A 13,913-nucleotide genomic window follows, 5' to 3' on the forward strand; every position below is an offset into this window, starting at 1 on the left:
ATGTAAAATTGTTTTAAAAAACTGTATCAGAAATTATTTGTCATACAACTTTCTTTCCTGTTCTTTGTATCTGGAAATGTTAATGATGGCTGAGGATTAAGTTCATAGTTTAAAAAAAAAAAGAAAAAATCATCTCTAGGTTTTTTTTATCATCCATCTTTGTCATTCACAAAATATGAAAAGATTAAGAAGAAGCTGGACAGTGTATTGGTTGGATACTAATGAAGCTTTTTCAGAAGGGCATTAAGAAATGCATAGGATGAGAAGCAAACCTGCATAGGTGAAGGCTCTACCTTCATGCATGGAATCATGCATCCATTAAATAACCACATAACAACAGTTCATATTCATGGAGTGCTTTAAATTTCACAAGCACTTTCTTCACAATCACCCTGTAGTAGGTAGTGCAAAATTATCAATCCTGTTTTACAGATTAGGAAACTGAGATTCAAAGGTTAAATGACTGGCCCAGGGTCACATGGTGGGTAAATATTAATGTCTGGTTTTGATCCACTCCTACTGCTAGGACATCACACTGTTGAAGCGTCTTAGCATCAGTTATTTCCAAAATCTCATTTAAGATGCCCCCCTTACCCTCCCAAAAATGCCAACCAAAACCAAAAACCCATTTTTATTGAAAGAATGAACAACAAAACCCAAAGACCTTTTACATTCACATAGGACCCCATGTGGTCCAAAAAAAAAAAAAATCCCACTTCCAGATAGCAGTGTAATACAATCAATGTTAGCTGCATCATCTATAGAATCAGTAATATCACACACTAATTTCTCCAGCAGAAAGGGTCACCTATTCTTCTGGGCCCTTTGGAAAACAGAATCATTTGGAACATTCAACCACCTGCTCATAAAAAAGAAGGAAAAGGAACAGACTACCGGCTGGCTGTCTGTCACTTTGTTTACAAGGAAATGATAGGAGAGGTAGAAGAGAGAAACGGAAGGAGTTGTGATATCAATGGAATCTTAGAAGTCAAGAAGAGGTGGATTAGGGATATCAATATGGAATAGCCACCAACCCAAACATGGGCACGCATTATAAGCCTTCGGGTTAATACTAAATGGCAAATAAAGGGCTAAGTCAGTACCTGTGACTAGAAAGCATTCACTGTTTAAGAGTTACCAATGGCAGAAAATCCTGAAGAACAGTTTTGATTCTGAGACCCTGAGGAGAAATGCCTAATTCGTTTAAAAAAAAATATATATATATATATATATATATATATATATTGATTACTTACTTTGAAATGGCATTGTTGCTAAGGGATTCTTTTGATCAATATTTTCAACTGAATACAAACATAAAATGATGCAGTTAGGACTCTGATTCCCCTTCAGTTCATCTCCCCCTTCCGCCCACCCCCTACCCCATTTACACCTCACTAGTTTGATGTGAGGTTCAAGTAGGATATATGTAAAAATGTTTCATAAAACTATAAGGTGTTAGACAAATATAAGGAGGTAATATTAACTACAAACCTTTCCTTCCTTAAAAAAAAAAAAAAAGTCATGTCATTAGAATCAATGAGGACACTGACCCCTTACTATACGATTGCCCTCCATGTTATAAGAGCAGACATCTCACATAAAAATTAACAACAATAATGAAGAACTTTGGCTTCCTTGCAAGTCTCATTTGTTAATGTTTAAAAAAAAGAAAGTGAATTGTAATGTATGAATTAGCTGTTGCAAATCTTAATGAGCAAGCAACATTCATCAAAGATGACCTGACTTTGGAAAAGCCTATAAAAACTTTGAATTCTAAAAATATTGTTACTTATTTTGCTATCCAAGAAGTCTATAAATAGCAGCTGTGACTTTATTGCCTGTTCAAATGCAAGCTACTATTGTTTTATTTCCATGTTTAGAATTCCAACATGGTTTAAAGAACAGGTTTTCCAGTAAGAGCTAAAAAACAAAGCTGATAAACACATCTCCAAAATAGACCAATTGGCCAGCTCTCCCATTTTCATCCCAGTATGGAACACATGTTAGATCTGTGAAAGCAGAAACTCACAGATTTGCATTATTTAAAGTGAATGTGGGATTAACACTGACAGGGTTGAGATATATAGCAGGTTTCAGCTTGAACACAATTTTCCTGATGTCAAAGTGTTGCTGGTGCAAGGAACAAGATGGCACAGGAGGCTAGAACTAGAGGCTCCCAGATTCAAAATGTGAGCGTGATGGTCTAGGACAACCCTCACCCTTTCCCACGGGCCCCCTTCCATCTTGGCCATAGAATTAACCACGGCTTGGAGGGCGAGTCCCAAAGAAAATGTCAATCAACTGCAAAATGGTTTGAGACCCAAGAAACAAGAGTTAGGAATAGAGAGCAAACATTTCCCCGACAGGGCACAATGAAGCTTATAAAAAGGCAAATCACTGAAGATGAATTTGCCAAGAAATTGGTATCAACTGACTGCATTCTAAAGGAAGAGTCAGAAGATAGGTAGGCATAGATGGGCTTCAATCTGTACTGTTGAAGGGAATAGCCACATTTATGAGATCACAGATCCAATGGAGTCTGAATATTCCAAAGGAAGAGGGCTTAGAGTTCTGTAAAGAAGGAGATGCTATGATGTGGAAGGGGTGATACTGAGGAAAGGATGTGGCCAGTCTAAATCTAGAGTTTCAAGGAGCCACATACAGAATGCATCCCTCATTGCTACATGTGGACAATCCACGAGGCGGGGCAGCTCAAAGAGGCAGGTTGGGCAGTGGTTTGCGAAGTTTAGTCTCAGGCTTTAGAATGGGGGCAAAGTTTAAGACAGGAAGAGGTAATTACCTCCATAGTGCCCAGACCTTTCCCTCCTCTTCCTCCAAACTTCTAAAAAGTCTGAAGCTCTGTTGGGGCAAGGCATGCCCTGTTTGGGGATTAACAGTCTCTAGTTAACTCCCCTCTCCCTACAACTCTCCCCAAACCCCAACCTACCAAGTCAGTTGTTTGGGCATAGGTCTAGGTATAAGGCCTAGACCCAAGCCAGAGTAATTAATGCTTCTATTCCCTGGGAAGTAGAATAACCAAGGAAGTTCAGGGCTGGTGCCAGAAGAATGGCTGAAGGAATCCAAACGGCTCTCCCACCCCCTAAGTTAAAGCAAGCTAGACTTACCTCACTGGTTGTGGGCTGTAACCCCGCATTTCACAGAGTTACTAAGAAAGCCTCTCTTAAAAACAAACTATTAAAACCTCCCAAGATAGTTCAAAACTTTCCAAAGCAGTGTTCTATTTTAAAGTAGTGTTCTGCATTTGAAACTCTTGGTGCAAGAGTTCCATTCCAGAGATGCTGGGCAGGTGCTTTGAATTCTATTTCAAAGCTACTCCAGGAGCTTAATAACATCCTACTTGCTTATTCAGTGACTTAAGTAGATTCTGCAATTAAAAACAAAACACAAAAGCACACTGCTTAAGGAATGGACTTTTTTTGTCTCAGGTAAGCCGGAGGATACTCAACTGCCCATGAAAACAACATTAAAAATGAGCCCAGGAAGAGATCCTTAGGAAAAGCATTTCAGGGCCATTTGATGTTCCTCACAATACAGGGCTTCTCCTTTGTTCCCCTGAGTAACAGAGGGACACGTTTTCAAGGCAAACACATCATTAGACAGGGTGGGGGTTGTTTCCTTAGTCGCTTTAGAGACTTAGCGAGTGTTTTTGTCTTCTTGATGCTGAGTAAAACCAGAAAGTGGTGCTTGCTTACTTTTGTGGCTAGTTTATATGTTCAGGAAAAATCCACAGAATGTTAAGAGAAAGAAAAAAAGTTTCAGAAGCCTGCACAGTGACCACATACTGGTCCTGGAAATGTATAATCAGATTCTGCCCAGCCTCTACACCCTGGGGCAGGGCAAGGACATGAAGAAAACCTTGCAAAGCCTAGCACCGTTATTACATTTTTTAAAACAAGGGCTCAAAGAAAGTATATCCCTAAAACAATACATACAGGTGATAAAAGGAATGCCAGTAAAAAAAAAAACTGACTTTCTGCAGATGTTTTTCCATAAATCCACTGGCAAGCCTTGGAAACACATGTTTTGCTCAGTTGCTGGGTTTCACCCCAAAGCCCTCTACCTTGCAGGCAGGGGTGAGAGAACTAGAGCACACTTCTCCATAAAATAGAAGAGTCAAATCACCTAGCAGAAACACCCTGAATTCTCCCTGCTCTTTAACGATACCATCCCCAATTAAGTCAGGCTTCAAAGGGGCCAAATCTGGAGCTTGAAGTCAAAGGGTTTAGAGGAAACCAATGCTTTTCAGATTTGTCATTTCTAACCCACCTGTATCAAGCTCCAAATCACAAGCCCCCAGAGCAAGTGAGGGCTTAAATCTTTTTCTTCCACTTCATCACAGTATTAGAAGAGAGTCCAAGAAGTTAGTTCTGGGGAAAGGACATTGTTTCATCTTTGAAAAATAAATAGAAATATTTCTTTTTGGTGTCCTTCAAGGTTGTATAAAACGTTGCGCTCACTGCTCCTCTGTGGCTGCACCCCAGCTGTCCTCAAGGTCAGAGCCCAGATCCTCAGCCTGCCCCTCAAACTGCTTGGCCAGATTGCCTGCGGTGTCCATGAACATGTTGGGGATGTCTTTGCCAAAGTAAATCTTGCTGTTGGAGGCAATTGCCTTGTATTTCATCAGCTGTAGGTATTCCGGAGTCAGCTTCAGCTGTGCAGAAAGAAGATGGCATCTTGAGGGGGAGGGACTGATCAGAGAAAGCTTGGGGCAAAATAGGACTTGTGTCTTTGGAGCCATGAGGGGCACACGGTGGTAACCCTTCTTCTGGGGGAGCTTACAATTCCAATGCACTGAATTGTTAACCTCTGCTTTATGTTGAGACATCAGGCCTTATCTGTGTACCTCTGTCCTGTTTTTGGTTTAAGTTGCTGTATTTAAAAAACAAACAGAAACCCCAAACCCACCACTCTTGCTTCGTGCTGGCTCTGGAACATGTGGGTAGGTCCCTGGGTCACGTGGGACAAGGGTGACGCATACCTTTCCATGTGAAGCTAAGTCCCTAGGCACTGATGCCCACACTGCTGGGCTTGAGGGGGTTTGCTTATTTCAAATTCAATTTCCAGTGCAGCAACCATGCCTAAGGATGTAAACCCCAGGACCAGTGTGATGACTCTTCTGGCTGGGAGTGCCTTAGGAAGGCAAATCTATCTTAGTCAACTGAGAAAGAAGCAGTAAAGTACTGGTAATTAACTTGTTCTTGTTTTTAAGGGTAATCCCTTCCCATAAGTCTGAATGGGAGACCATCTCCTGAACTTTTCTTCTTGATCCACAGAACCTGATTTAAGGCTCTAAAACCTTAATGTGATACTCTTTGATTTATAAATGGAGGACAGACTCATAAAGTCATAATAGCCCTTTCCCTATCTCCCATCTTTACAGACTTGAACACTGGGAAACTGATAGAGAAGGGAACCTCAAATTTCCAGTGCCAGGGATATAAGAACTCTGAAAGGCCCTGTATTCACCAAAATCAATTTCTATCAAGGCACTGATGAGGAGACTCACACCAGCTTTGGCTATCAGGGGTTTCCAGGTGACTCACAAAGAATACCCAAACTTCCCCTTCCAGCTGCAGTAAGCCTGTTACCTTATTTGCTTCAGCTATTTTCAGGGCTGTATAGCACTCGGCATCAGCTTTTGCCTTCTCTCGAGCTAGGAATGCAGCATCTGCCAGAAAGAATAATGTGAATTAAAGATAAGTAGGTGTGGTCTGATGGAGAGTTTGGGCTGAGTCACAAAATCTGGGTTGCTCTGCACTAAGTAGTTTTGCAACCTCACGAAAGTCCCTTTAACCCTTTGCACCTCAATAATCCTCATCTGTGAAATTAGGATGAATAGCACCTTTTCTACCTAGCTTACCAATCTGGTGCAAGGCTCAAAACAGATGTAAAAACTGTGAAGTTAGTATGTAGATGGAGACTTGACCTGTGATTTTCTTGGGTTAGCAAGTTCCCGAGTATGAAATTCCCTCTTCCAACATAGGTCAGTACCTTCTCTGCAACTTGTCTTGAGAGGTGTCTAAAGATTGAAGAGGTTAAATCACTTGCCAGGTTAATCCAGCCAGGATGTCAAAAGAACTTGAACCCAGGTCTTTATGGTTTTGAGGCCAATTCTATCCACTACATCACACTACCTCTCATTTTATTTTAAATACACACATGCATGCAGCTATATTTATAATCATATGACAAAGATCTACCCCAAACTAGTCAGGAGTGGTCAAAAAGCAAACCATATTACTGGGGAATCAAGTCTGGCTCCCACACTTTTAACTCCTTTATAAACCCCGAGTTAAGAAGGCTGGGCAGCAGCAGTCAGTTCTAGGGCCTAACCTCCCTGATCCTCCCTTTACACCCAAAGCTCAGGGCAGGCTCTGTATAAAGCCAAAGACAGATCCATGGACCCTGACGCTGTACACCAGAGACAACAATGATGATGAGGATGATGATGATGATAAAGGGAGTATGGAGTAGTTCAGCACCTTGCCATCTCCCTGTTTTCCTTATTTTTATTTCACTGCTCATTCCCATCTATCTTCTAGAAAGGCCCCTCACGAACATGAAAGCACTAGTATAACCAAGCCTCCTTCATTCCTTCAAGATTTCATGACTTCTTTGAAATGGGCATTCCATTATAATAAGATGACTAGAACGCCTTCACATCTTAGTAGGGTCTTCATGTTGTGGTAGCTGAAAAAACTCATCCTCTAGTGGTCATCCTTCAGGTGATAAGCCTTCCCAAATCCGGCTAGACTGAGCCTCAGAACAATCGCGCGCGCACACAGACACACACACAGACACACACACAGACACACACAGACACAGACACACACAGACACAGACACACACACACACACACACACACACACAGAATCTCTGGGCCCAAACTTGAGGCCTTTCTACGTTGGCAGGCCCTTCCACAGCTTGTGCCCTGTTGGCGCAGCTTTTAAAAACCCAGGGTCACCTCCAAGCCATTATGAGACATCAGAGGAGGACCTTTAGCGGAAGGTACAACCTTTAAATGAGGAAAAGATGCCCTTGTTCAGACTACTCCGACCTGAATTAAGAGTGGTTCAGCTTCCCATCTTTAAGCAATGCATCTCACTAACCTAACTGTGAGCATCAGGCTGATTCTAAAACTCTGGTGAGCTTTACTTTCCTGCCCTGGGAACCAAGCCAGGACCATGGGTAATATCTGTAGCCAAAAGCCTGGGAAGAAAGGTCATTTTGTGGATGGGTGGGTTCTCAATGCATACACCCAGCATACCATGGGGATGGAAGGCAGCAGTGTGGGGGGAGACTGCAGAATGGCCAGGCTTCTGGCTGCCATGTAGCCGACTCAGCTGGCCCTGGCACCTGGTGACATGTATTTATAAGAAATAAAAACTTATTGTCGTTCTGCTGGGAACTCCTTAATGAGGAGCCGCTGATCTGTAAAATCCTAATTGGCTCCTCAATGGGTCCCTGCAAAGCCTGACAGGCCCCATAATGAGTGTAATTGGACACAGCGCCTTGTAGCTTGAAGCCTGGGACTCAAGGTCCTGTTTTTGTCCTGGAATTTGCCTGACACAAGGCACTACGTGGGGGCTAGGGGTGGGGGTGGTGGTGGGAACGAGGTGGGGATTTTAGGGGCAGGGAGATCATGGCGAATAATGATTAAAAAAAAAAAAACCAGCCAAGAAAACACTTGTACCTAGTCATTCTTGGTGACTGTCATTGAGTAGGGTTGGTTGAATGAGAAAAAGGAAAAAAATGTCTCAGGACACTCATTTGAGAATAGTACTTGTTAGCTCTGGGTCCTCGGACAGGAGAAGCTATTAGCTTTTAGTGTGTCAAGTACACACAGATACAGGAAACTGATACAAACATAGTCAAAATGATTTCCCTAAAACTTTGAGTATGCCCAAAGGAGGAAAGGTGACACTATTGGGAAGCACAGAGGGACTTGCCTGAACAGAGGACAAACAGGCAGTGAGAACGAATGACAACCCTTGTCTGCCTTGCCCTTGCCCCACCCCCACTCCCAAATGTGAGGACAAGTAACGTGGACTGCTTGTGTATACTCACCTTCGATTTCTGAAATCTTCTTCTCTGTTTCCTTCTCCATAACTTTTTGCCCATATGTGATTTCTGCAACCTGAGCCACTTTTTCTGCCTCTGAATTAATAAAGTTAAGAAAAGTCTCAGTGGGTGGGAGACTAAGCATGTGGAATGTTGCCTGAGATATGTTAGTTAGTTTTAACTGTTTCTTTCCTTTATTAAAAAAAAGCCTCTAACGCAGAAATAGCTATGATATGAAACCAAAAGGTATCAATAAAATTTAAATTAAAAAACTCAACAAAATAACTAAGTGGTTTCCAGTCTCAGAAGTTTGTATGAGTAAATCTGGCTAGTACCTTGGTTCTCTCCTCACTTTTAACTGGGGGCCCATGGTGTGCAAAGTATCGAGCACACCTGAACAAAATCCCTGGGCCAGAGATGGCTCTAAATCTCAAAATGGAGTCAGGGTACAGGCAGGAGATGGAAAGCTCTGGGGGTTACACACACCTTAGTCCTACCAGGTTAGATGACAGCAGTAACTGAGGGGCTCCTGCCACAAGGCAGGCGGACCAAAGAAATTCGGTCAGCTTGGAGGGAGACCTCGGAACTGACCCCAACTTTGCTCAGTCTATAACAAACAGCCTCTACGTCATCTTTCCCCCACAAGAGATTTGGTTTGAAAGAAATATTTTTTTCTCATGATCTTCAACTTCCTGTCCCCAACAAATCAGAATTCATTAGCGTATTGGGTACTGCAGAAAGAGGGGACAGGAGGTATACATTCACAGTCTAGGGGAGGTTCCTTTGGCTTGGTGCAGAGGAGATAATGTCTTGAAACAAATATTTCAGAAGCAAAAATTTTTAGAAATGAAGAATTGGAAGGGAGCTAGTCCATCAACTAGGCCAATCCATCCATGAATACAACAATCCTCTCTTTACCATCCCTAACTAGTGGACATCCAGCCTCTTCCTGATGACTCCAGTGGTACAGAAGCTTACCACGTGCTCACCCTCTCTGCCCCTCCCCATAGTCAATAGCCTGATAGAGATAATCCTACTGTTGTAGAGCTCTGTTAGTAGGTTTCTCCTTCCTAATGGCAAAGTGGTACAGTGGATAGAGCACCGAGTCTGGAGTCAGGAAGACGAGTTCAAATCCAGCCTCAGACACTCACTTTTTAGTTAAGACTCTGGGCAAGTCACATAACCTGTTTGCCTCAGTTTCCTGATGTGCAAAATAAGGATTAAAAAACACCTACTTCCCAGGGTTATTGTGAGGATAAAATGTGATTATTTGTAAAGCACTTTGCAAATCTTGAAATCTTACATAAATGCTAGCATTATCATTATTATTACTGTTATTATTATTACTATTGTCATATTAAGCCAAAGCTTGCCTGTCTGCAACTTCTACCTATTGCTCTTACTTTTTAAAAAAATTAATTTATTATTAGTTTTCAACATGCACTTTTATAAAATTTTGAGTTCTAAATTTTTCCCCCTCCTTCCCCAAGATACATACAATCTGATATAGGCCACACATGTACAATTATATTAAACATATTTCCACATTAATCGTGTTGTGAAAGAAGAATCAGAACAAAAGGGAAAACCCACGCACTGCTCTTACTTCCGCCCTTTGAGTCCAAGTAAGACAAGTCTGAGCCCTCTAGCACATGAAGGCAGCAGTGGGTGTGGAAGAACAAGCTCTAGACGGAGATGTGGGTTCAAATCCTGACTTTACTTAGTAAAGTGAGACTGCTTCCTTATCTGATATAAAAAAGGGGCTGGACCAGGCTGGTTCCAACGCTAAGCCCTGTGATCCCTTTGTGTCCCACCTCTAAAGTCTTCCCCTCTCCAGACTGAAGAGCTCACTTCCTTCCACTCTTTGGGGGGGAGCAGGGGAGAGAAGGAAGGTCTTCAGTCGCTTCTCCATCCTGCTTACTCCTCACTCTCTTGAATGTGACCTGGGTCACAGACCTGGATGCAGTACTCCAGATCTGGTCCGACCAGGGCACGTCGTTTTTCTGATTTTAGACACGACGTTTCTATTACTTTGGCCTAAGATAAGGGTGGGGAACCTTCAGCCTCAAGGCCACATGTGGCCCTCTAGGTCCTCAAGTGCAGCCCTTTCACTGAATCCAAGCTTCACAGAACAAATCCCTTTAATAAAAGAATTTGTCAGGGGCAGCTAGGCGGCACAGTGGATAGAGCACTGGCCTACGAGTCGGAGGAACTGAGTTCAAATCGGATTTCAGACACATGATACTTACTAGCTGTGGGACCTGCAAGTCACTTAACCCTGATTGCCACAAAAAAAAGAAAAAGGATTTGTTCGGTAAAACTTGGACTCAGTCAAAATGCGGTACCCAAGGACCTAGAAGGCCACAGGTGGACCTGAGGCCGCAGGTTCCCTACCCCTGGCCTAAAAGCATATTAGCTTTTTGGGTGGCAGAGTCATATAGGTGCCGAGCCATATCTCTCCCCAGCTGGTGCTCCGGTGGCTTACTTTTTTTTAACCGAGTATATGCCTTTATATTTAAGGCCAATGCCACTCAGGCTACAGTAACTTAGTTCTGAGTTGACTCACACTCTAAGGGAAGGTATGAGGAGGCCAAGGCAGCCTCCCCTAACAGGGACCCGAGCACCTTTGTACCTCCCGCTTCCCCTCCCTCCCTCTCATTTTTCTGCCCAGGAACCGTGTCCGGACCGATGAGAGCCTTCTTCCGCTCTGTTTCTGCTTCCTTTTCCACCACCTTCTGTTTCTGTGCTGCGATAAGGAGTTTTGTCTTCTCACTTTCCCTAAAGAGGAAAAAAATATCCAGCTGTTATGAAAGGCAGTTGTGGCAAAAGCCGGAGAGGGGGAATCCGCCGTCCCTCCGAGACAACAAACTCGCTGAATGGGCAGAAGCAAAAAATTTTGCCCGTGTCACATTCTCTCTGGTGGCTTCTGCTCAATGTCCCAGGTAAGAGCTGACCTGTTTCAGATATTAAGGAGGTTCTCCTTTCACTCACAATAACTCATTTGTGGGAAATAAAAATAATTTACTTTTAGGAAAATAAACTCACCTGCCCCCTTGATGCTATTTCCCTCCTACCTGTGGTATGAACCATTAAACACAAACAAGGCCCAAAGGACCTTTCCTAGAGCAAGAGTGCTTTCCAAAGACTGCTCCCGTGGCTTTCCATCGCAGTCCAACAGCCCAGGTGACAGCCCCAGTGTGCCTACTTCTCTACCACAGTGAAAGAGGCTGTTTGATGTTTTTTAGAGATGAGGAACAAAGGCTCTGGGAAGAACTGAATGCTCATCTTGGGCATGGGTATCAGGTTTTACGGGGCAGGGGCAGGGAGAGGCAGGGGCCTAGGGATACTCACATTAGTTCGTAGTTTCTCCGGATTGCCTCAGGAATGTTGGGCTTTGTAACCCGCACAGCCTGGAGAAGGAGGGCAAAAATGGATGGGATGGTGAGGGTCCCAATGGCTACTGTACCGACTGTGGCAAGGAACTTAGTCATCATCCCATGAATCCCATGCCAGGGCCCCGCCTTACCTGAATGACAAGTCCAGGGGCCATGGAGGTCAGGTCTTGTTGCAAAGCTAGTTTGAGATTTTCATCAATCTGATCTGAGGAGTAGTGAAAAGAAAACAGGATAATTAAACATTTAGACAGGGATAGTTTCAATTCGGGTTATTAGATCAGCTATAAGAATGAAGGTAAAAAGGTAGGTAGGAAAAAGTAAAATGCTGGTGAAGAGTGCGAGCCTTGGGAGTCACAGACTCACAGGGATATCATAGGTCATCTGGTCCATTCTTTTGTCTACCATCTCCCCTACAAGTAGGAGTCTGCTCTCGGTCTGTAGATGCTACGGTTTTGCAGAACCTGCTACTGCGAGAGGCAGGCCATCACTCTGAAGGAGCTCTAGTTGTCAGGAAGCTCTTCCTGATTCTGAGCTACAGCTGGCTTCTCCACTACTTCTGCTCTCCATTCCTGATTCTCTCCTCTGGGATCAGGCAGGGAAAAAAAAAAAATCAAACCTCTTTCCCACCGAGACCCAGGTTCAAATCCTAGTTTCAGCTGTGACTAGCTATCCGTGCCAGGGTGAATCACTCTACCTTCTCAGTCTCAGTTTCTTCACCTGTAAGATGAAGATAATAATGCTTGCTCAATTGAGCCCACAGGATTCGTGAGAGCAAAACACTTTGAAAAACTGGAAAAGGCACTACGTCAATGTGAGTTATTTTAGAAGCATTCAGAAAAGGCAGAACTGGAAGAGCCTGTCCAAATAACCCATCCTTTGAGGAAAGAACATTTTGTTTTGTTTAATGCCACGAGATAAGCTGCTTTTTACAGTCTGGGTGGATTAAGCCCAAAGGTGCAATGGAACAGGTAAGTCAGGAAGGCCTGAGTTCAAATCTGCCCTAAGACACTAGCTGTGTGACCCTGGGCAAGTTGCATTGTTTGTCTCAGTTTCTCCTCTGTAAAATGAGCTACAGAAGGAAATGGCAAGCCACTACAGTATTTGTACCAAGAAAACCCCAAATAGGGCCATGAAGAGTCAGACAGGACTAAAATGATTCAACAACAACAAAAAAACGTCAACTGCATCTTAGATGGAGGTCTGACTTGAAATAAATAAAAATGAGATATATTTGGATTTGAGAAGCAATTCTTAAAGAAGTGACAGCATGCCCATCTTCAGCTGGTGACACATGAAACAGAAGGGTGAACCAAATGCCCAAGGAGGAGAAAGCAGTGGGGGAATGGTCATGGGAGGTGTTTTGAAAGAGGCAAGAAAACCTTTCAGCAGAACATGCGAAACTCAACACGGCTGTGAAATGTCTAAAAGGAAAACAAAGGCTCTGGCTTCTAGGAAAGCCCTAAGAAAGGATCTGTTTCCACTGGAATCTTCATCAAGCAGCACAGGGGGAAAATTAAAATTTATAGCTCTGAAAATGATCCCAACTCATTTGGTTGGTTATTTGCTTTGGTCCCTGCTCCCTCATCTGGAATTCACATGTGAGCTGTGGTTCAGAGAGAAGTGTAGGAAACAGCTGTAATCAGTTTCCTGCACCTGCTTCCAGATGTGGTCATGGACAACCGGCACCAAGGGTTGTTTTCTATAGCCTGGACTCTTTCCATATGGTTTTATAGTTCCCCTCAATCTTCCACTTGAATGACCCTCAACCAGACTGTAGGAGGAAGCAGAGAAAGAGGTTTTTCAACAAAGACTCCACTTTCACAAGACAAGAATCCACTTTCATTTTTTGTCTATTTTATATGTGAAGCAGGGATGCCCTCCACAACAGCTTAAACAAGTGAGCACCTTGCCTCTGCTTTTAGAATTCTACTGACAAGGAACTACTACCTCCCAAGGAAGCGCATTTCATTTAAGACCAAATTGTTACCACATATGCAATCCAATGCCCAGGGCATACACAAATTCTTTCTTGTACTGAGATGAAACCTGTCTCCCTTCAACTTTCACTCATTGATCTTAGTTCTGTCCTCTGTGGCCCAACTGAACAAATCTAATCCTTCCATGATAGACCTCCAAATATTTGAAAACAGCAATCATCCGCTTCCACCGCCCCCTCCCCAATCTCTTCTCCGGATTGAAAGTATATAGTTCTTTCTAAAGATCTTATAATCATGGGACTTTGAGTTCTTTCAACATCCTGATCAACCTCTGGCTAAGTCCACCTTGTCTCTTTTAAAATGTGGTACCCACAAGTGAAAACCTATACACTAGATGTGGTCTGACTAGAGCAGGGTACAATAGGAATATCACCTCCCTCATTTAGCATATCACATTTCTATTAAAGAGGTGCAGTAAGGCATACTAGAGAGAAGC

At 43.1% G+C, this 13,913-nt stretch overlaps 1 protein-coding gene across 1 annotated transcript in view; it reads right to left on the reverse strand.

Moving 5' to 3' along the window:
* Window positions 1-340: 340 nt before the first annotated feature.
* The window catches only part of ERLIN2 (ER lipid raft associated 2), a 29,360-nt gene continuing 15,787 nt past the window's right edge, over window positions 341-13,913 (reverse strand). Inside the window, exons 7-12 of the mRNA XM_027865202.1 lie at window positions 11,612-11,685; window positions 11,437-11,495; window positions 10,772-10,863; window positions 8,092-8,181; window positions 5,613-5,692; window positions 341-4,675 (exon numbers count right to left, since the gene is read on the reverse strand). Coding sequence (XP_027721003.1) covers window positions 4,478-4,675; window positions 5,613-5,692; window positions 8,092-8,181; window positions 10,772-10,863; window positions 11,437-11,495; window positions 11,612-11,685 — 593 coding nt within the window. The 3' untranslated portion in view covers window positions 341-4,477. The remainder of the gene's footprint in view (window positions 4,676-5,612; window positions 5,693-8,091; window positions 8,182-10,771; window positions 10,864-11,436; window positions 11,496-11,611; window positions 11,686-13,913) is intronic.

Source organism: Vombatus ursinus, unplaced genomic scaffold (assembly GCF_900497805.2).
Source record: "Vombatus ursinus unplaced genomic scaffold, bare-nosed wombat genome assembly UNPS02014778.1, whole genome shotgun sequence".
In the NCBI taxonomy this organism is placed as follows: Eukaryota; Metazoa; Chordata; class Mammalia; order Diprotodontia; family Vombatidae; genus Vombatus; species Vombatus ursinus.